Source organism: Megalobrama amblycephala, linkage group LG7 (genome assembly GCF_018812025.1).
Source record: "Megalobrama amblycephala isolate DHTTF-2021 linkage group LG7, ASM1881202v1, whole genome shotgun sequence".
Lineage (NCBI taxonomy): Eukaryota > Metazoa > Chordata > Actinopteri > Cypriniformes > Xenocyprididae > Megalobrama > Megalobrama amblycephala.
The window spans coordinates 35,447,425-35,472,001 of NC_063050.1; the positions used below are offsets into that span (position 1 = coordinate 35,447,425).

The 24,577-nt window shown below is 37.7% G+C and overlaps 1 protein-coding gene across 1 annotated transcript in view; it reads left to right on the forward strand.

Annotated features, from left to right (window-relative positions):
• The window catches only part of LOC125273155 (radixin-like), a 211,798-nt gene continuing 187,221 nt past the window's right edge, over nucleotides 1-24,577 (forward strand). Inside the window, exons 1-2 of the mRNA XM_048198419.1 lie at nucleotides 1-84; nucleotides 5,992-6,143. Coding sequence (XP_048054376.1) covers nucleotides 1-84; nucleotides 5,992-6,143 — 236 coding nt within the window. The remainder of the gene's footprint in view (nucleotides 85-5,991; nucleotides 6,144-24,577) is intronic.

The following is a 24,577-nucleotide window of genomic DNA, read 5'->3' on the forward strand; positions in this document are numbered from 1 at the left end:
ATGAGGATCCCTCACTTGGGCTATCGAGGTTATCAAATGTCAGAGCACTTGGGTCAAGAGCACACTCTTTCCCATCCATTTGGGGTACGAAGCTAAGGGCTATTGAGTCCCTCTCTGACTCGTCTCCTAAATCTATTTGGGCAAGATCAGTCCAACTTTTTACCTGACCCCCATTCACATCAAAGACCCTAACTTTAGGAGATCCATCTTTGCCTCCACAATTGGAGTAGATGAGGGTCCTTCCCTCAGTCTAAAATTCACTACTGAAGTGATCGTCCTGATCTCTTCCCAGGGTATATGACTGGACCCACACCTACATTGAGTGGAACTAACCCATTCTATTTTTCCACCCGTATCTTCGGGAACTAGATCAATGGTTATCATTTGAACAGACATAATACCCTTTTCTTATTCAGAAACATTTCTGTTTTGACACAACTCACTCTCCTCTGTGAGTCCCTGAGCTTTTGACTTTTACTCTATAGGTCTTCACATGAGCCTGTGCGCGTATACACACCGTTCCACCGACTCCACGCTATATTATCCCTGACTGTTTCGTCCTTATGCTCGAGCCCCACACGATTGGGTGCCATGTCGTTGTTATTACTCCCTTCAATTACTAACCAATTCTGTATAAACTCATTCCCAACCAACTCTGATCAATAAAACAGCTCTTACCTTCAGATCGACGGGAATGATGTAAATACCAGTTGATTAATAATTCCTAATGGAGGACCGACTACACTCAGCTTGGATTCGAATGCACTTGAAGTTCGAAGGAATTAACATATATATATATATATATATATATATATATATATATATATATATATATATATATATATATATATATATATATATATTAGGGGTGTAACAATTCACTCGTTTTCTCAATGCATCAATTACAAATCTTGACGATGCATTGATCTTGAAACAAGTTTTTTGAATCGTGAATCATTAATTTCGGTCAATAATTGATGTAAAATGCTAAGAATCGGATTAATCGTGATTCTATAGCGATTCAGTGCTTTAAAATACATAAACATTAAATTACTACATGCGTAAATTGGAGACGTTGTGCGCCGTCATTTGCGCGATCACAGCTCTCATTCACAGATATGCGCGGCAGCACTCTTTACTGACTCTCACTGGATTGCGCTCGTGCTTAGTCCGTAGCCCACGTTTGAGCTGTCCTCAGGACGGCCACTGCTATTCACATGAACAGATGACAGCTCTCTATTGAGACAGCAATAGTCCTTAGTCAAACTGCTCAAGCCATTGATAAAGCTGCCAAGTCATTGCGCGGTCACTACTGTTGTTGAAATAAAACGCTTTTATTGCGTGGAAATGTTGCCATTATTTTCGATAAGATAAAATACTGAAGTTTTAAGGAAATGGGTCATTGACATTACCTGAGCAGTTTCAAGGTGCACATTTATTGCATAGACGGAGCAAACACATAATGTAAGTGTCTAAATGCATACGCACAGTTCAATGAATGATAAATGAAATTATGAACTTAATGTCGTTAAACTAAATGTGTCAAGGAAACTGCTGAAATAACTGCAACATTAACAATGACACTGACATAAGAGCACACAGTTTGTCAATCAGATGCACGTTAAAGTTGCGTTCGTTACAATAGCAACTGTAGAAACCCAGCGCATTTTCTTTCAGAATCATCATAAGGAAAATGTTTCTTATAAAGAGAACTATTCCGTGAAGAAAAGTTAGTTTAGGATTATTTGGGAAAGTGCATGCTATTCTAGGGTAGTCTCTCCATGTAAGCATTAGTATGTTTAATGTACCTGGAACACTTTAATAAGGTTGTGTAGCCTTTAACACTATCCTCCAATAGTTAACTATATATGAACTAGGCCTAACAATACTTTTAAAGCCCTTTTAAAGTTTTGGCTTTTGTAAATTTCCACAAATGCCATTTTTTAGGCTATTAAAAGTTATGTAGCATCGAGAACTAACATGAACTAACATTAACAATGGACAAAAGGTTTTTTGTTTGTTTGTTTTTGCCCTTACTCTCTGACCTTCTGAAAGCCGCTGTGTAATTCGCACCCTGACTAAGACACATCGAGGGAAGCATTTCAATATCCCTATGAATGCATATTTAAATGCAGAATCGAATCAAATTAATCGAACGGCATTGATTTTTATTGTGAATCGAATCGAATCGTTCTGAATTTGCAAAAATTGTTTTTGAATCGAATCGAACACCTATGAATCGTGAATCGAATTGAATCGTTGTCTACCAAAAGATTCACAGCCCTAGTGTGTGTATATTCCCTTACCAGTCACCCCCACTTTTGGCCAGGTAGTGAAAAATGACATACCCAAAATAAAATGGTTGCTGCTAACAAGTCCTCCGGACAACACACAAAACCAAGGTATCATTTGAAAGCTGACACTTGACAGTTTACTATGAAAGACTCTAGCAATTACTAATAGAGAGATAAAAAAGCTCAAACACAATGGATATATATATTTTTTTTCATAATAATTGTTTATGGAAATGAAAAATGCAAAAGGCAGATACATAGGGGCCTGGAAACATAAGCAAACTAAAGCCATATGTCTAATCAGTATATGTTTAAAATGTGAAGGTGATGCAAGCAAAAATGAATTTTTTACAACCATTTATTTCAGTGCATGTCTAGGCACCTTTCCAAAAAGGCCAATTGGAGATGCCAAAGGGACACTTGGTAACCACCTTTTACTGTGAAGTATAAGAAGTCTATTTGATCATCTCCATACATTTTATCATTCCAATATGACAAAGCACAATTTATATACTATATCTGGTATATTTTTTTCCTCTTAAAAGTTTAGAAAAATGCAATCCAAGGATCATTTACATACAGCAATATACAGCCATAGCCACCCTGTTGTTGTCCTGATTGCACATTTACACAATCTTAAATTTTTCTATTCAAATTCCAAGGATCATTTACATACAGCAATATAAAGCCATACCCACCCTGTTGTTGCCCTGATGGCACATTTACACAATCGTAAATTTTATATTCAAATTCCAAGGATCATTTACATACAGCAATATAAAGCCATAGCCACCCTGTTGTTGCCCTGATGGCAGATTTACATCAGTTTACAATTTTTCTATTCAAACACAAAGGATCATTTACACAAAGCAATTTACCATCATACCCACTCTATTGTTACCCTTATTGAACATTTACACCAGCAGCTAATGACCAAGACTGCAATCAAGACGCTAGATACAGCACTCTCCTCCGAATAATCCACATTTTCTTCATCACTGCTTCGCATAAGTTCTTCCAATGCAGCAGCAGGAGAAAAAACACCTGTGCACGACGTTGATCCATGACTGGCGAATGCTAGCAATGCGAGTGCTAGTGGCCAGCAGGTGTGTCCCTTTTGACAAAAGTAGGGGAGTTAGTTTTTCCTACAGTCACCAAACTCAGTACACATATTGGTCTCATCAAGCCGGACAATTTTCTAATTTACATTCATTAGCTCCGACCAACAGGAAGTCAGCTATTTTGGTTTGAATGTTAATTTTTTGAAAAACAGGCTATGAATTTTATACTACTACTCCAACAGTGTTTATACAATTTACACCAAACTTTTTTAACTTGGTGCTAATACATTGAAGTTGTTTAATTGCAAACGGATTTTGGATATCTCAAACGGTTTGGCCGTGGCGAGGCAACGAATTTATAGCAAGAAAAGGGAAACAAAGTGTTATAACTTCTGCATACATTAATTGATTTTGATGAATCTTCGGCTGTGTGTTCGTTGTACAATGCTGATCACATAGATGTGACTATTGTGAGTCAAAGTTATAGCGCCACCAACTGGCAGCAGGAAATGTGTTACTTTCAACATGCTTTGAGATCACCATCTTATTTTTACCCTATTTGCTTCAAACTTCATTTAAATAATGTCAATATGTAGATGTAGACCTTTGAAAAGAATTGTGCTATCTCAAACACAGTTGCCTTGGCAACGCATCAAACTTTAATATTCGTTTTGAATGCTTTTGAGACAAATTGCTTCAAATTGTTTGAAACTCCACACACACATCAGGATTGTTAGCCAGTAGACATGGGCAAAGCCTTAGAAACGGGCAGGGAGGAGGGGCTTTATAGCGCCACCTTATAGTGCAGTAAATGTGCTGTGAATTTGACATTGTCCTTTTATGCTTAACTGTTTTAAATGCCCATTGCCCACCGTGCACAGTTGCCCTGAAGCCATAATAATAATAATAATAACAATAATAAATAAAGCTGCGAGCAGCGATGACGGGCCAAAGCCCGGTGGCACCGCCACCGCTGCTCGCAGCTCCAACCAGGTCCAACTTTCAAAATAATAGTCGGGCCCGGGTCGGTTCATTTACGGGTCTCTTTGGATTCAGGTATGAATTTTTGGACCCGTGAAGACCTCTAATCCAAACGTACAAAAAAAGTATTTTTTGTGTATGCAAAAGTTATTTATTAATACTTATATAACAATGAGACCATTCAATAAGTACCTTAATTGAGGATATAACTTTTACTTTACAATATGGGGTAAAATTGTCTTAGTAATGGCCGTAAAGCTTTATTATTGGCTTATTCTCATCAATAAACTTGAATATCACTCAATAAGTGCCATAATTAATGAGGATTTATTTTTCACTTTAGAATAGTAAAGAAAATCAAATTGTATTTATTATACTATTTTAGCAATTTATAACTGCAAAACCATCAGTAATTAAGCATAATTACTAGTTTATGGTTCAGTTAACTTAATAGAATGGCACATAAATATAATTACATCACTACACAAAAATAATATATGGTTTATTAAGTTGTAGATAATGACTTAAAGGCATTTACTGTACATTCCATTAATCATTAATTAACAGGTTATTTTTTGTTTATTATAGTGTAAATGTGTATCTTTCAAATGTTTAATAATTTGTTAATAATGGCTAATATGCTCTACTATATGTTAAGTTAATCATTAATTACTATTGTGTCAATGCTTAACTAATGCATAATTCTGACCCTTACAATGTAAAGTTAATCATTAATTACTAGTGTGTTCATTCTTAACTAATGCTTAATTGTGAACAAGTTCATCATTAATTAGTGCTTAACTAATGCATTATTCTGGACCCTTAAAATAAAGTGTTATATTTTTTTCTTTTTTGAATGACAGATCAAAAGGATAAACAATAGCAATTTATTTTCACAGCCTTCTTTGCTTACTAAGGGTGCCAATAATTCTGACCTGGACTGTATTAGATTTAGAAAATGACTAATATCTTGTGTTGTGATGGCTAAACTAAGAACAATGTGGTCATAATTTTTAATGTTGAGGCAAGAATACTACCTCTGAAATTTAGATGAATATCTGATTTGAAGTTTAGACAGTCTTTATATTGAGAGTAAATCATAAATCCTTTGTTGTTGTTTTCACACAGAACAGTTCCAGATGAATGTTATTACCTCAATTTTCTTAAAAATATATCATATGATGCTTCTGTTCTATATATTATTATTAAACTACTTTAAGCTATAGATGGTTGTGTGCATATATAATGTATTTACATGCCTTTATATAATATATTTATATTATGTAAATTAATATAAACCAAAGCCTTTAAAATGAAAACCCTTGATTTTTAGATTGAAAGAATGAGCATAATTCTTAACACATCAAACAAGTAGCAAGTATGGAGCAGTGGGAGGACAAAGACTTTTGTTATCTGCCCCATTGCTGATCTAATCCTCTTTATATTAAATAATCCTGCTCCTGAGCATGTTTGAGTTTGAGCTGTTGCTATGACAACAATTCCAAGATGAATGTCAAAGAATAGAACTATCCAGGATTATGTTAAATTATCAGTTCCATCCAGATAACTCAAACAAAACCACAGTTGAAGAAATAGGCCCAGATCAAACATGGTGACTTTTGTTTTTGGTTAATTAAGCAATTTGTGCTGCGTAGGTAAAGGAAGCCATTTTGAATGATGAGATTTACTGCCCTCCGGAAACAGCAGTTCTACTGGCATCTTACTCTGTTCAGGCCAAATACGCCGACTACAACCGAGACATTCACAAGCCCGGTTATCTCACCAATGACAAGCTGCTACCACAGAGGTGAGTCATATAAACTTTCTGAAAGAGATCTTTCTGAAAGCCTTCTCAACATAAGTTGAATCTCTTCCACCTGCAAGTTGCCCGATGGGATGTAATGGGATGATATGGAATTGTTTTCTCTCTCTCTCTCTCTCTCTCTCTCTCTCTCTCTCTGCTATGATTGATTATGAATTTGTAGTTCAAAAATTATACATAAGCCACTATAGAGGTGTCCAAACCTATAGGACTATAGGACCCTATATTGGACTATAGGATTCAACTATCTCAGACAGCTGAGAGAGTTGAATATGATAAGGACTGGTCAAGATACTCGACTGCTTCATTAGTGAGGTTGACTAGTTTCTGCAGCTTTTTTTTTTTCTAATTTGTTTTTGCTTTAATATTTTAAGCAAAGGTGCTAATAGAGACTCCTCGAAGACTCTTAGCATTCTCTTTCCAAGAAGCATAATCTACATTCTTCACTTTTGAATCACTACCAATTAGGGGTTAGATTTGTGTCTTATTTCTAGATAAATAGATATAGAGGAAATGGGTAAATTTAGCTCAAAGGAAATTAATAATTAAATGAATTAATAAAATAATAATAAATAAATAGTAAATAAAATGTTTATTTATTGGGAATTTTGACAATCACTTATTTTACGGCAAAACAAATGAATCATCCAGTGTAACTAAAACTTAATATCCGAAGCATAGTAAAAACATCACTACAACTTCTGAAAGTGACCAGCTGTGTTTTAGCATTACATAAAAAGTGATGTCACAAATTTAACATTAATGTATATATATAAAAAAAAGCCAATATTTAAATACCAAAAACTCTTTGCTCAACTTGGCAATATATGAGCAATATCACACAAGTAGACGTGCGATATGGCTGTTTATCAACACAGCTGTGATTCGGCCATAGGCAATCACAGCATGCTGATATACAGCCATATCACAAGGCTACTCATGTGATATTGCATTTATGCAACAGTTCAATGGCACAAGTGTGTAAATAGATAAAAACAACAATGAAATGTCTTTAAAAATCCTCTTTTGTGCAGAACTACTTTCTTCCGCCACGGATTCAAATCTTAAGTTGACAGTTTGGCAGTTAAGACCAAGCCTCCATTACTAATTCTAAAACGTCACTTTAGAACTAGTAACAAAGGAATGTTGAATCTCTCCATTGAAGATCATTGTATGTAGAGTAGATTATTATGAGAGAGAGGTTGACTAAGAGAGTGTAATTAATTACCTGTATTAAGTCAGTAATTACCTTACCAGCCATAGCTGCCAGTCATTTGCCTTTTTTTTTTTACAGATTTGTTTAAATTAAGATATTTACTTTAATTTTATGTTTTTTGTTTGGCAGCCATAGCTGCCAGTCATTTACCCTTTTTTATGATTTTTTTATAGTGTAAAACTGCTATTTTACAGATTTTTCCTATATTATTATCAAACACCTTCAATAAAGTGACAGTACTACAAGTTCTGCAGAGAAACACCGTTATTTTACAGATTTTTCCTATATTATTATGATCAAACACCTTCAATAAAGTGACGGTACTAAAAGTTCTGCAGAGAATCACCATTATTTTACAGACTACGATAAAAAGCAAGCTCAAGATTCTAAATTAACAGTTTTATTTTGGAAGACAAAATACAACTTATATACAAATACTGTATAAATCAGAAAATGTAATAATTCGGTTGTGAAGAAATACAGTACAAATTTTAAATTAAATACATTTAACATTTTAAATACTGTACCGGTTAACAGTAGAACAGTTTAATCAAAATTTAATAAAAAGTTTAATTAAATATTCTCAACTTCAAACTGAAGAAACACAAAACTGATACATCTACAAGATTGTCACTGTTTCACACCACTATTGATTCAAAAACTGATTATTCAGATGTAAATTTATGTAAACAAATTCTTCACAAACAGTTCTTCAGAGCCCCTAAGAGGAATAATAAAAATTGCATTTCTATCTTATAAGTTAGGGTTATTATCATGATGAGATCATACTTTTACTTTTGAAACAGAAGTGCTGTTTACTGTTAGCTTTGTATTATAGCTAGTGTTTTCCAAATCAATTTTATATTGTTTTCCTCAATATTTGACTGACCTCTGTGGCCTCCATTTAGCTCTGATAATACAGGTGCATCTCAATAAATTACAATGTCATGGAAAAGTTCATTTATTTCAGTATAATTCAACTCAAATTGTGGAACTCGTGTATTAAATAAATTCAGTGCACACAGACTGAAGTACTTTAAGTCTTTGGTTCTTTTAATTGTGATGATTTTGGCACACATTTAACAAAAATCCACCAATTTACTATCTCAATAATGGTATCTGCGGAGCATTAAAAAACATTAAAAGTCATTAAATTGATTTAGCGAAAATTAAGGCCTTAAATGGCATTAAAAAGCATTAAATTTTATTTCTACAGGCATTACATTTTTTAAATAGTTTTGAAGAAAAATAATACTACCAATATATTTTGAATAAAGCCTAAATAATTAATAACTTTGAATTGCTGTTGCAAAATATGTACATTGGTGTGATACGCACACGGAACCAGTTTGGTAATTGCCTCTGACCGGTGCAAAATTGCCGTAACGTTTGGACAGCAGTGCACTGGGACCTGGAGACAGAAGGCTGCATCAGTGTTGCCAACTTAGCGACTTTTCAGACCCCTTTTGTGACTTTTTTCTAAGAAAGTGCATTGTGACAAATATAGCGACTTGTTAACCTGATCTAGCTTCGGAGACCCCCTGGTACTACCACACAAGCGCGAGATCTTGCTTTCCTGCGGCAGGCGCACCTCTCAGAGAACAAATAAAATAGAAATCTAACCTGAGTGATCATTTTACGTGTACATATAGCCAAAATCACAGCAAAAATCTTTATCTTATGTGTATGGTGATTTTGTCAGACAACGTCTCGATTATAAATCAGGATTTTAGTGCTGGTTTAACATGTCAGGGCTCGAACTTTACTTTCCCGACTGGACAAGGACCTGATTAAAACGTCAATACCAAAAAAAAAAAAAAAAAAAAAAAAAAAGCAACTTGGGAATCACCAAAACGTGAGTATGTATAATGTACTGATGATAACAAGGTTGCGCTGTTGAGGCTCGCGCACCATCTCGAGGAGAAATGGAAACATGAGTGAAGCACACACACACACAAAAAAAAACTCAGTTAAACATACTGCGGTAAAAATTCAAAATGTGGAGTTTTTATAACTTGATACTGGTAAGTAAAACCACACGACCAAGAATGCTGTTTTCCTAAATAGGCTACCATCATGATTAACCCTCAGGGGTCTGAGGTTTTTTGGGGCCCTGGAGAAGTTTTGACATGCCCTGACATTTGTGCTTTTTTCAGTTGTTCATAAACATATTAATGGAAAAAGTGTCATTACACTGTATTCAGCACAAACTAGGCTACCATAATATGTGAGGAACATGTATGTACATGTTTGTGTTTTTGAAGGAATAACGTTTATGCGTGGTTATTGAAAAAACAAAAAACTTAAGTCACTGAAATAAAGCCAAAAAATATATATTAAATCTGTGTTCACAAGACTTCTGTGTATTGGAGGTTGTAGACTAGAGTTTTTGCTTCAAAATGAGGTAAAAATTATGCTGCTTGCTTGTTCATATAAAACAATAGAGAGATTAAAATTTTCTAAAACATCTTTGGTCAAGAAACACAGTATGCGTGGAGGCGTGAATCATCATGAATAATGGGTCATTTACACCTGAGAAGACAAAAGAATCGCATGAAGAGCTCTAATGACCTGCATAAATAATGAACTCTTTCAGACAGGTAGACTGTGAAAAAACCCTCTGTTGATCATGTCTCAAAGCTCATCATAATGTAAATCAAACATACAGAAAAAACAGCAATACTGTGAAATATTATTACAATTTAAAATAATGGTATTCTATTATATTCTTTAAAATATAATGCATTTCTGTGATGCAAAGTGTCTGAACAGTTATGTTACCTCTATGGCATTTCATATAGGCTTTTAGCTTAAAAGCATGCACATTTGGAGAAATACTGATGGATTCTCATGTTTATGTCAGTTTTCTATACAGAGGAGTAAAAATTCAAAATGTGGAGTTTTTATAACTTGATACTGGTAAGTAAGTATTTATTGTCATCACTGTGAGCGCTGGATACTGTTTTCAATTCATACTTGCAGCCGGAGGGCGCTCTGTGCACCTTTAGACCACATATTAATGTATAGAAGAATAGGAACCAGGAACTAACTGCATGTCTTCCAGAGATCGCTAACCATGGCTTTAACATCCAGATAAACACTTTTCAAGACAATAAATACACGATTGAGACAATGTATTGCCTCAGAATTTGCGTCTGAATAGCGCTGGCTCCATGGGCATGGCCGCATTAGCAGATAATGAGCTGAATCACAGACTTCTGACATGGCTCTCTTTTCATACAGATTACATAAACACAGAATGTTTGTTTTCGATTTGACTTACACGATTTAAAACCTGACATTTCAACGTTTCTTTAGACACAAGTCTAATTTTTTTGTAATTTTTATATATATATATATATATATATATATATATATATATATATATATATATATATATATATATATATATACACCAACACACATTTTTAACCCCAACACACACCAGAGAAAAAAACTTTGCAGGTCCTATGGCTGAGAGAGAGCCTTTTATAGTAACACGGCATTTTATTGTCAGTAACGGTAACGGTGTTGTAACAAGAGAAAAAGTGTCATGATCACCAGTTGGAGTGCCCTATGAACGGTATGATACAGATACCTCCTGCACCCGCTCCAGCCCGTGAGTCCGTTCCAGAGCCCGCTCCAGCCCGTGAGTCCGCTCCAGAGCCTGCTCCAGCCCATGAATCCGCTCCAGAGCCCGCTCCAGCCCGTGAGCCTGCTCCAGCCCGTGAGTCCGCTCCAGTCAGTGAGTCCACTCCAGAGACTGCTCCAGCCAGTGAGTCCGCTCCAGCCAGTGAGTCTGCTCCAGCCAGTGAGTCTGCTCCAGCCAGTGAGCCCGCTCCAGCCAGTGAGTTCGCTCCAGAGTCCTCAGTGGAGGTGGGTACCGAGTTACCGCCTCACTCACGAAGGAGGAGGAGAAAGAGGAGAAGGGGTTCCATCCCTCAAGGCCCGGAGGCTATTCCAGAGCCCGCTGTTGGCCCGGAGGCCACCCCAGAGGTTTTGGAGTCAAACGCCTCCCCAGTGAGTCCTGACATGGCCAAGAAAACTGTCTTTGTCTTTTATGTCTTGTCAGTTTTGCTTGCTTGGAGAACGCACGTAGGGTCTGGTGACCACGGCCCAGAGCAGTCCAGGCCTGCTGCAGTCCCGGAGCAGCCCGAGCAGCCTGCCGTCGTCCCGGAGCAGCCCGAGCAGCCTGCCGCCATCCCGGAGCAGTCCGCTGCCATCCCAGAGCTGCCCGCACTTCCTGATACAGCCACGGAGGCCGTCACCGAGCTGCCCGCTCTCCCTGATATGGCCACGGAGGCCGTCACCGAGCTGCCCGCTCTTCCTGATTCGGCCACGGAGGCTGTCACCGAGCTGCCCGCTCTCTCTGATACGGCCACTGAGCACCCTTGGTCTACCCTGCCACCGCCGCCGCTGCCCAGGCTGTCTGCCCTGCCGCCGCCCAGGCCGCCTGTCCTGTCGCCGCCGCCCAGGCCTGCTGCCGCCGCCGCCCAGGCTGCCTGACCCATTGAAACCCGCCTGGTCTGTTCCTCCAGCACCGCCCTGGCACTCAGCCCGGACTCTAGACCTGCTGGAACCCGCCTGGTCAATTCCTCCAGCGCCGCCCTGGCAATTAGCCAGGACTCCAGACCTGTCGGCGCCCGCCAGGTCAGTTCCTCCAGCGTCACCCTGGCATTCAGGCAGGACTCCAGACCTGCTGGAACCCACCTGGTCAGTTCCTCCAGCACCGCCCTGGCATTGGAGTGCCCTATCTATCTATCTGCAGCTTTATTTACAGAATTTTCATTTTTGGAAGATAAAAATGTAAAGAAGGTAAATTTGAACGAGAGTGGTGCCTTGGTGTAGAGTTTGTCCACGCTCAAACTAGGGGTGGGACAGTTCGCTGTAAAAATTGAATTGATCGGTTCTCCACCCACGGTTTGGCACGTGCTTGCACCATGGTTCATCCCAAATCTGACGACGAATCTATAATATGGTTTGTTGAAAACAACAAGCAAAACAGACAGAAGGATTCAGCTAATGTATGTTTCAGTTGATGGATATGCATTCTAGTTTCCCAATACGTTACAACAGTGATGATCAAAATAACATGGACAAAACAGTCACTCGTTGTAAACAAATGTTCAATGATGTGCCGAAAGCTCTATGAGCAGTCATTTACGCATTCATCACCCGGGTGTTGATAGCGTGTGACTCGAGAGCAGGTGAGACCTAAACACTTTGCTATCTGTGTTTAAACTAAACTCATTTAAACTTTTCCAATTTAAACATTCATCCGTAAGACACAAAAGAGAACTTGCGTGCACTTTGAGGAGGTTTGTGTGTACTCATCCGAAGCACGTACATGGAGAGCCGCGTCACAGTGCTCAAATAATAGAGTGCAAATTCTCTTTCAAGTATTGTCAAGTCAAGTCATCTTTATTTATATAGCGCTTTTTACAATGCAGATTGTGTCAAAGCAGCTTTACAGTGATAACTGGTATATAATTTGGCTGCACAGCAGCTCTTAAAGAATAGTGTCAATGCCAAGTCAAATGTCAAGTGTCAAGTGTCCCCAACTAAGCAAGCCAAAGGCGACAGCGGCAAGGAACCCAAACTCCAACAGGTGACATCAGGTGGCAAACAGGTGGCAAATAGGTGTTAAATGGAGAAAAAAACCTTGGGAGAAACCAGGCTTAGTTGGGGGGCCAGTGCTTTGTTACGATTCAGGTTGCTATCATAAGTCTGATAGGATCGCAACATTCAGAGTATTTGTTTCAGTTCCATCCAGTTGAGGATCGTATTCATCACGCCGGTATGGACGTTCTGTTGAGGAACTGTGGCACTGGCTGTCGTGTCGATGAGGCCTTCACAGTGGATGATCTAGGACTCGATCTATGTTGATACTTCGGGGCTGCGTTGTGGTCGTGTCAGGACACCGGTCCTCAGTCTCATCTGGATATGGCCCGGATCCGGTTGACTACGGTAAACCTCGGGATAAACAGAAAAACTAATATTAGTGTAGATGCCATTCTTCTTCTGATGTAACGAGTACATCTGGTGTTATAGGAAGTGTTCCCGGTTCCGGCTGACCTAATTTATGCAGCCTAATAATCCTTTAATGGATTTGAAAATATAAATTGATAATGTGTTATGTGTATGCCAGGTTAAAGAGATGCGTTTTTAGTCTAGATTTAAACTGACAGAGTGTGTCTGCGTCCCGAACAATGCTAGGAAGATTGTTCCAGAGTTTAGGTGCCAAATAGGAGAAGGATCTACCGCCTGCGGTTGATTTTGATATTCTAGGTATTATCAGCTGGCCTGAATTCTGAGATCACAATAGACGTGAAGGACTATAACGCTTTGACGCTTAGCGCTATAACGCTTTTTTAAGTGCTTTGTAAGTAATTAACAAGATTTTAAAATCTATACGATGTTTAACAGGAAGCCAATGCAGTGACGACAGAACTGGGTTAATATGGTCATACTTCCTAGTTCTAGTAAGAACTCTAGCTGCTGCATTTTGTACGAGCTGTAGTTTATTTATCAAGCGGGAGGAACAACAACCCAGTAGAGTGCTACAGTAATCTAGCCTCGAGGTCATGAACGCATGAACTAACTGTTATGCATTCTTCATTGAGAGCACATGTCGTAGTTTAGATATATTTTTAAGATGGAAGAATGCGGTTTTACAGATGCTAGTAACATGGCCTTCAAATGAAAGACTGGTATCAAAGAGCAGGTTCCTAGCTGACGACAAAGACTTAACAGAGCAGCCATCAAGTGTTAGACAGTATTCTAGGTTATTACGTGAAGTTTACGGTCCAAAAATTAGAATCTCTGTTTTTTTCTGAATTTAGTAGTAGGAAATTACTAGTCATCCAGTTTTTTTTATATCAGCTATACATTCTGTTAATTTTGCGAATTGGTAAGTTTCGTCAGGGCGCAAAGAAATATAGAGCTGAGTATCATCAGCGTAACAATGAAAACTAACGCCATGCTTCCTAATGATATCTCCCAAGGGTAGCATGTACAGACTGAAAAGCAACAGTCCTAGTACTGAGCCTTGCGGTACTCCATATTGAACTTGTGATCGATATGACCTCTCTTCATTTACTACTACAAACTGATAAGGGTCAGATAAGTATGATTTGAACCATGACAATGCAATTCCACTAATGCCAACATAGTTTTCAAGTCTATTTAAAAGAATATTGTGATCAATAGTGTCAAATGCAGCACTAAGATCCAGTACCACTAATAGAGAGATACAACCACGATCCGATGATAAGAGCAAATCATTAGTAACTCTAATGAGAGCAGTCTCAGTACTATGGTACTGTCTAAATCCTGACTGGAAATCCTCACAGATACTATTTCTTTCTAAAAAGGAACACAGTTGTGATGAAACTGCCTTTTCTAGTATTTTTGACAGAAAAGTAAGATTTGAGATCGGCCTGTAATTGACTAATTCTCTAGGATCAAGTTGTGTTTTTTTTAATAAGAGGTTTAATAATAGCCAGTTTAAAAGTTTTTGGTGCGTATCCTAGTGATAAAGATGAATTAACAATATTAAGAAGAGGATCTATGACCTCTGGAAGCATCTCTTTCAATAGCTTAGTCGGTATAGGATCTAACATACATGTTGTTGATTTTGATGATTTAACAAGTTTAGACAATTCTTCCTCTCGTAAAGCAGTAAATTAATTAAATTTTTCCTCAGGGACACTACAATGCACTGTCTGACACAATACTGCAGTAGACGGTTGCATGGTTATAATTCTAAAGAAGTTCATAAAGTCATTACTGCTGTGCTCTTTGGAAACATCAGAAGTTGTTAATTTAGCCACTGTATCAAATAAATACCTAGGGTTGTGTTTATTGTCTTCTAAAAGTTTTGAAAAATAGGCAGATCTAGCAGTTTTTAAGGCTTTTCTGTACTCAATCATTCTCTCTCTCCACGAAATGCGAAATACTTGTAGTTTTGTTTTCTTCCAGCTGTGCTCCATTTTTCTGGCTGCTGTTTTCAGGGCCCGAGTGTGCTCATTGTACCATGGCATTGTATTCATTTCCTTAATCTTTTTTAAACGCAAAGGAGCAACTGAATCTAATGTGCTGGAAAAGACAGAGGCAATAGTTTCTGTTGCAACATCGAGGTCTTCTAAGCTGTCTGGTATGCTAAGGCGATGAAACTGATCAGGAAGATTATTTATAAAGCGATCTTTAGTGGTAGAAGTGATGGTTCTACCATATTTATGGCAGAGAGGCAGCTTAGCCGCTTTGACCAAATGTAGTATACATGAGACTAGATAATGATCTGAGATGTCATCACTCTGCTGCAGAATTTCAATGGCATCAATATCGATTCCATGTGACAATATTAGATCTAAAGTATGATTACGACAATGAGTGGGTCCTGACACGTGTTGTCTAACACCAATAGAGTTTAGAATGTCTGTAAATGCCAATCCCAATGAGTCTTTTTTATTATCTACATGGATATTAAAATCACCAACAACAAGGACTTTTATCTGCAGCTAGTACTAACTCTGATAAAAAATCAGCAAATTCTTTAATAAAGTCTGTATGGTGTCCTGGTGGCCTGTGGCCACCACATTGGCCACAGGCCACCACTGTGGCCTGACATTGTACTTGTGAGTTCACACACCTCTTTAATGTTAATTTTAGTGATCTCCGACTGGCGAAGTCGAACATCATTTGTGCCAACGTGAATAATAATTTTAGAGTATTTACGATTAGCATTAGCCAGCACTTTTAAATTTGCTTTGATGTCAGGTGCTTTGGCTCCCGGCAAACATGTGACTGTGGTGGCTGGTGTCTCTATTTTCACTCTATTTTCACAGTAATAGAATCGCCAATAACTAGGGCACTTTCAACAGGATTCTCAGTGGGTGCATCACTGAGTGGGGAGAACCTGTTTGATGTTCTTATTGGAACGGAAGAGTGGTGTTTTCTGTGGCTAGGCCGCCTCACTGTTACCCAAGTGCCCTGCTGCGCGGGCTGTACAGCCGGAACCGAACAATGTACAGAGTTCACTAAGCTAGTCGCATCCAAAACAGTATCTGAAGCAGCTGCATTTTGTACTAATTGTAGCTTATTTATTGAGGAAGCAGGACAACCAGCTAATAATGCATTACAGTAATCTAGTTGAGACGTCATGAAAGCATGAACTAACTTTTCTGCATCAGAAATAGATAACATATTCCATATCTTAGCAATGTTTCTGAGGTGGAAGAAGGCTGTTTTTGTAACATATGAAATATGATTTTTAAAGGACAAGTTGCTGTCTAATATAACACCCAGGTCTTTAACTGTCGAGGATGGAGTAACAGTACATCCTTCTAAATGCAGATTGTAGTCTGAGAGATTCTGTGTACAGGTCTTTGGCCCAATAAGTAATATTTCAGTCTTATCTGAATTTAATAGAAGAAAATTACTAGTCATCCAATGTTTTACTTCTTTAATACATTCTGTCAGATTGGATAATTTAGAGATTTCATCTTGTTGTGTTGAAATATATAACTGAGTATCATCGGCATAGCAGTGGAAGCTAATTCCATGTTTTCTTATAATATTGCCGAGTGGCAGCATGTATATTGAAAATAGCAGAGGGCCTAACACTGATCCTTGCGGCACTCCATAGTTTACTATCGTGATCTTAGATTTTTCCTCGTTTATATAAACAAAATTGTGTCGGTCTGATAGGTACGACCTAAACCACCGTAATGCCTGTCCCTGAATACCAGTGTAATTTTGTAGTCGATCTAGGAGTATTTTATGATCTATAGTGTCAAACGCAGCACTGAGATCAAGTAACACTAGTATTGAGACACAGCCTTGGTCAGAAGCTAGAAGTAAGTCGTTTGTAATTTTAACGAGCGCAGTTTCTGTGCTATGATGAGATCTGAATCCTGACTGAAATTTTTCATAGATAGTGTTTTTTTGCAAGAAGGAGCATAATTGGACCGACACTACTTTTTCTAGTATTTTAGACATAAATGGAAGATTTGAGATGGGTCTGTAATTTGCTAATACGTTTGGATCTAATTGTGGTTTCTTAATGAGAGGCTTAATAACTGCTAGCTTGAACGGTCGTGGGACGTGACCTAGAGATAAAGACGAGTTAATAATATTGAGAAGAGGCTCTTCTGCTACAGGTAACAATTCTTTCAGTAGTTTAGTGGGTATTGGATCTAATAAACATGTTGTTGGTTTAGACGCAGAGATAAGTTTATTTAGCTCTTCCTGTCCTATATTTGTAAAGCACTGCAACTGTTCTCGAGGGGCGATAATTGAGGCTGAATCATAAAAATCTGTTAAAGGTTGTACATTTACAATCGTATTTCTGATACTTTCGATTTTCTCAGTAAAGAAATTCATAAAGTCATCACTAATAAATTGTAATGAAATGTTTTGTTCTGGTGATGTCTGTTTATTTGTTATTCTAGCTACTGTATGAGATGGTCGGCCCTGGCTGCTTTTAAAGTCTTTCTATAACGGGAGGAGCTGTCTTTCCACGCGATTCTGAAGACCTCTAAACGAGTTTGTCTCCATTTGCGTTCTAGATTACGAGTTTCTTTTTTGATAGCGCGAGTAATACTGTTGTACCAAGGTACAGTATTTTTCTCTCTAACCTTTTTTAATCTCATCGGTGCAACGGTATCTAATGTACTAGTGAAAATGGTGCACATGCTGCTAGTCATTTTCTCGAGATCATTTGTGTGTTTAGGTACGATGAGCAGTTGAGACAGATCAGGCAGGTTATTTGTGAATTTATCTATAGTTGTCGGGAGAATTGTTCTGCCTAGTCGATATTGCGGCGCAATTTGACAGATATCATCAGTATGCAGTACGCTTGTTACAAGGTAGTGATCAGAGACGTCATCACTTTGAGGTAGAAAAGATTCCAATTATTTATAAAGAGCAGCTTCTGTTCATTACACCAAGACATCAACCATTCATTTAAAGCAAATAATCTACTGAACCTTTCATGTCCTCGTCGGTACGTCGGAAGCGGTCCGGACACGATGATCCGGACACGATGATCCTCGTCGCGGGCGATGTGGCTCGTACCGTCTCGATCAGGCTCCTGAAGTCCTGCTTCAGCATCTCCGTCTGCCGCAGCCTGGTGTCGTTCACCCCCGCGTGCAGCACTACAGCTCCGATGGTCTCAGCACCGTTGAGGATCGCGGGAACCTGCGCAGCGACATCGAGAACACGAGTACCAGGAAAACAGTGACTGCGCACCTTACCTTTGGCTGTGGTAGCATGGACGTGGCGGACGATGGAGTCTCCGATGACCATGGCGTCGCGTTCCGCCTCTCGAAGAGGGGAGAAGCGGTTCCGTGTCGAGACCTCGAAGATCGGGGGCGGCGGGGGAGGAGAGGTCCTGGTCCGAGGCCTGGCTCGCGTCTTCCGCTGCTGAAGCACCCAAGGTCCCTGGTGGGATGGCGCCGGAGTGAACGAGGGCTGGGATGAACGCGTTCTGGGAGCTCGGGCCCTGTGCAGAGAAACACACGGCGTAGAGGAAGCAGGAGTGTTAATATCACGCTGTAAACTTACAGAGGAGCGGTGAGCGTCAGCACGGGAAGTTTCCAGCGCTGTCTGCCGCTCGCGTATGTAGCGATGTACAGTTATTAATCAATTTATGGATGAAATATGAATATCATAATTCAGAAAGCTTTATGACGTTCATATATCAACCCAACGGGGAATTAAACATATATGGTGAATTAACTACAACGAATTATAATCAATCACATATATGATTAGTTCTGGTTTAATAATTATGTGGAAAACTATCAGTTCGTCCACCGAAACGGAAAATTATCCACAGATTATCACGACAGAAATGTTATTCTCGGGCCGAGAGACTAACTTTCTATCATAGCCTCCAAATATAGAGCAAGGATATTAGAATCAGAACGTTAAAGTGACTCGGTTGTTGCTAAAATGAGCACGTGAACAAAAAAGCATGGATATAATGAGTTTAATATAAGAAACGGGTAATACACAGGTTATACGGCTAAATGGACACAAGTAAATACAAATACATACAAAGTAGAAGGAGAGGCAGAAACGAAAGAGATGATCAAAGCAGGTCAAATTGCAACAGTTCACCTTTAAGAGCCAGCAAGGAAACTCAGTATTTAAAATCGTAAAAACGTTATACTTGCATAGGTTAGTCAGGGTGCTTGGAGTTTCGGAGCGCTCGGTTTGATAGTTGCTGCTTCTTCCGGAGGTTGTTTCGGCGAAGTTTCAAACGAAGGTTTAACTGTTGTAATATGACCGGAAAATAAAGAAGAGAGTCCGTCTTGACGGCAGGAACTCGTGCAGAAAACTTGTGCCACCAAAAGACGCGTGTCATGGTGTTTTAAAGACAACAGACCAGAACACCTTCTTGATAACGTCCTCCAATGATAGCGTTGCAATTTGGCGGTTTTCCACATCCCTTTGTCCTGTCCAACGAGTTAATTTATGGTATGTTGAATCAATGCATTTTCTTCATAGTATTATTAAACATTGAACGATGCATTTGATAGAGATGTAACGTACATGAGTGAATAGCTCGGATTCACAGCTTTACGGAGAGATCAAACTCGACAGGTGTCTCTCGCCATATAAAGAAGATACACTTTCTACTCTAATACTTCTCTAATCGTTTAACATGAAAACTAACCTACTACAGTCAATTCTACGATTCTACATTAGCAACACATACATGCAACAAGCACCATAGTGGCAGATACATTCATATTTGTAGGTATAATGTTTGTGCATACAGTCTCTATGTAGGGGAGCCGTGTGTGTGTGTGTGTCTGTGGGTGTGTGCGTGTATTTTCCTTTTATGACCGTTTGGAATTTGGACCTGGTCCCTAGAAACCCGATCCGTGGTGTTGCACCCCCTTTGAAGTCGCGGAGGAGAGGTTAGGGGACTTATCGAAACAGTCATAAAAAGAGTCTCGTGATCCATTAGTGTCTGCCGGGCTGGAATCGATGTAAGATTTACAAACCAAAGTTACGTGAATTGAGGCTTAAACACAGTTTATGGTGGGACCTGCTCATCCTTGAGACTGTGCAGACCCTACACGTAGCTCGGCCTGCTTCTCGAGAAGGGTCCGGATCTGTCGCTCCACGTCCTCCAGTTCCAACTGCACCGCATGCAGCTCAAACGTGTCCTTGCCTGCACACAAAGGTAGAGAAGCATCCGATACACTTGCCATTAGAATAGATGAACAATAATATAGTGAGAGAAGAGTACAAGCGCTAGTGTGGCTAAAGCTAATAGCGAATGTTCGGGAAGTCGGATAAGACTAGCGATATCAAGGTAATCTGAGTGTTTTTTATGTAAAATATTGTTGGGGATGTGTTCCCCCGCCGAAAAAGAAAGAGTGATATGTTATAAGTTTGATTTTAAGAGACAAAACAAGCAATTAGGAATCAGCTCGACGGAGCTCTAGCTCAAACAGCACGGCAGCAACAAACATGTACATACATGTTCCGCACATATTATGGTAGCCTAGTTTGTGCTGAATACAGTGTAATGACACTTTTTCCTTTAATATGTTTATGAACAACTGAAAAAAGCACAAATGTCAGGGCATGTCAAAACTTCTCCAGGCCCCAAATCAGCCTCAGACTCCATAGGGTTAATATTTATTTATCTTTTGTTGTTTGATTAACATAAATGACATATAAACATTTAATTGGGCTGCTGAATGCATGTACATAATATACTGACACAAATCCATACTCCGACATTTTGACATCTGCGTGCGTGTATTTGACTACTCTGGTCTTACCCGCCACAGTTGTAATTACCTAGCAATTGTTAAAAAAAACTATAATGAGTCACAGACACATATCTATACTAATTTAATTGTAATATAACATTCTAATCTTGTCAGTTAATGGATAATGATTGGGTAACAAGCATCACCTGTCAGTGGGGGTGGGGTGGGGCATGCAAAATGAACATCCATACTTCATATATTTCAATTAGGTCAACATAAAATTTTGAGATCTGACCTCCAAAATCTTTACAGTGTGAAATGGCAAATCAGCCAAACAGGTGTCGCAGTTTACCATCTAACAGGGGACTCTGATAGTCATTTTGAGATTCACAGAATCACTATTCACTGTATAAAGTGGTAATATTTTTGAACTGAACAAAATTTAAAAAGTTAATTTAGATGTTACCATTTCTAAAGTTAAAGTGTAAATGATAGTTAAGCAGCAGCAGCATGTACATGTTGTAGTAATTTCACTACACAAAAGGACAATGGTCCCCTGTTAGATGGTAAAATGCTACACCTGTTTAGTTGCCTTTATATATAACAATAGTTCATATCTCTGAATATAATAGCAATGTACATAACAACACTAATACACCAGTTCTTGTCATAAATATATGCAGTATGTGATACAATATTTTTGTATTCAATTTAAATTATATTTAAATATATTTAAAAACTGAAAATTATATAACCAATATATATATATATATATATATATATATATATATATATATATATATATGTGATATTTTAATATATTGTACAGCCCTAATTTTCAATGCAGCAAGTCAAAATATAAAATTGACATTTGGGGTCAGATTTACTAACGGTTTGCAACAGCACAAATCCATTTTCAGGATTACTAAAGACGGTGAAAAATTAGCTCTGAAAAGGTGTGGACACAGTTATTTTTGCAGCTGACCTTTTGTTGGAGTTTACCTTTTAAATGTAAAAGTCTTAAACCAGATGCTAATTTGCGCTTCTCTTGGTAGATTGCGTGGGTCATTATGGAACTCTCAGACTAATTTTCCCTTTTAGTAAATCTGGCCCTATATCTCCAAAGTCTTTACAGTGTGTTTGTGATGGTAAGAAATGGCAAAGCAACTAAACAGGTGTCGTACTTTACCATCGTACAGGGGACCAAAAACATTTTGTTTAACAAAATCACTATTCACTGTATAAAATGGTGACCTGCAATTGTTACCTTTAAAGAGCTATTTCTGCTTGATTTAACCCCCAAAACCCTTTCTGGGGTAAAAATTAACGTATTTAAGTTGTCATTCAACTTCATATTTAAGGTTTAGTAAGGTTTAATTATTGACTTCAACAAAATTAGTTAATTTGCTATTACAATAACAGATGCTACAATATGTTACCTTTTTTTATTCCATGCCCATTTCCACTCAAGTTAAATGGTAAAGTTAAACAGCAGCAAAATTTGCATGTAATAATGATTTCATTACACAAATGAACGGTGGTCCCCTGTTAGATGGTAAAGTGTGAAACCTGTTTGGTTGCCTTTACATTTAGCAATGTTTCATATCTCTGAATGTAATAGCAATGTTCATAATAAAACTAAAACACCAGATATTGCCATTAAAATACAATTTAGAAAGATTTTAAAGGTCAAAACTCAGTTTTATGTTGATTGTTGCATTGAAAATCTTGAGTTGGTTCAGCTAAAGTGTCAGTGTTAAAAGACATTTAGTTCACATAATTTAATTGAGATAACTGACAATTTTGCAGCAATGCAGCAAGTCAACATAAAATTTTGAGATCTGACCTCCAAAATATTTACAGTGTGTTTGTGATAATAAGAAATGGCAAAGCAACCAAACAGATGTCACAATTTACCATCAAACAGGGAACCAAAAGCATTTTGTTTAATCAAATCAAAAATCGCTGGATAAAGTGATGACCTGCAACTGTTACCGTAAAGAGCTATTTCTGCTTGATTTAACCCATACAATTTTTTCTGGGGTACAAATTAATGTATATAAGTTTGTTTAGTAAGGTTTAATTATTGACTTCAACAAAATTAGTTAATTTGCCATTACAATAACAGATTATTACAATATGTTACCTTTTTTTATTCCATGCCCATTTCCACTCAAGTTAAATGGTAAAGTTAAACAGCAGCAAAATGTGCATGTAATAGTGATTTCATTACACAAATGAACGGTGGTCCCCTGTTAGATGGTAAAGTGTGAAACCTGTTTGGTTGCCTTTACATTTAGCAATGTTTCATATATCTGAATGTAATAGCAATGTTCATAATAAAACTAAAACACCAGATATTGCCATAAAAATGCAATTTAGAAAGATTTTAAAGGTCAAAATTCAGTTTTATGTTGATTGTTGCATTGAAAATCTTGAGTTGGTTCAGCTAAAGTGTCAGTGTTAAAAGACATTTAGTTCACATAATTTAATTGAGATAACTGAAAATTTTGCAGCAATGCAGCAAGTCAACATAAAATTTTGAGATCTGACCTCCAAAATATTTACAGTGTGTTTGTGATAGTAAGAAATGGCAATGCAACCAAACAGATGTCACAATTTACCATCAAACAGGGGACCAAAGGCATTTTGTTTAATCAAATCAAAAATCGCTGTATAAAGTGATGACCTGCAATTGTTACCTTAAAGAGCTATTTCTGCTTGATTTAACCCATAAAACTTTTTCTAGGGTAAAAATTAATGTATTTAAGTTGGTTTAGTAAGGTTTAATTATTGACTTCAACAAAATTAATTAATTTGCCACTACAATAACAGGTTATCACAATATGTTACCTTTTTTTATACCATGCCCATTTCCACTCAAGTTAAATGGTAAAGTTAAACAGCAGCAAAATGTGCATGTAATAGTGATTTCATTACATAATTGAACGGTGGTCCCCTGTTAGATCGTAAAGTGTGAAACCTGTTTGGTTGCCTTTACATTTAGCAATGTTTCATATCTCTGAATGTAATAGCAATGTTCATAATAAAACTAAAACACCAGATATTGCCATAAAATCCAATTTAGAAAGATTTTAAAGGTCAAAACTCAGTTTTATGTTGATTGTTGCATTGAAAATCTTCAGTTGGTTCAGCTAAAGTGTCAGTGTTTTTTTTTTTTTTTTTTTTTTTTTTTTTTTGTATATTTATTGAACATTTTCCAACTTAAACAAAACACACATAAATTTAAACCATAGTCAATGAAGAAGAAGATGTATATAAAAAAAAAAACAACAACGGCAAAATAACAATAAGCAGATTTATCCTAGGTCACTAAAAAGGAAAAGAAAAATTAGATACTTGAAAGTTAAATGGATAACCACACTAAATACCCAGTGGTAGTACAAAACAAAGTTCGAAAAATCATGCGCTCACTTGAATAGGAACATGAATAGGTACATGAATAG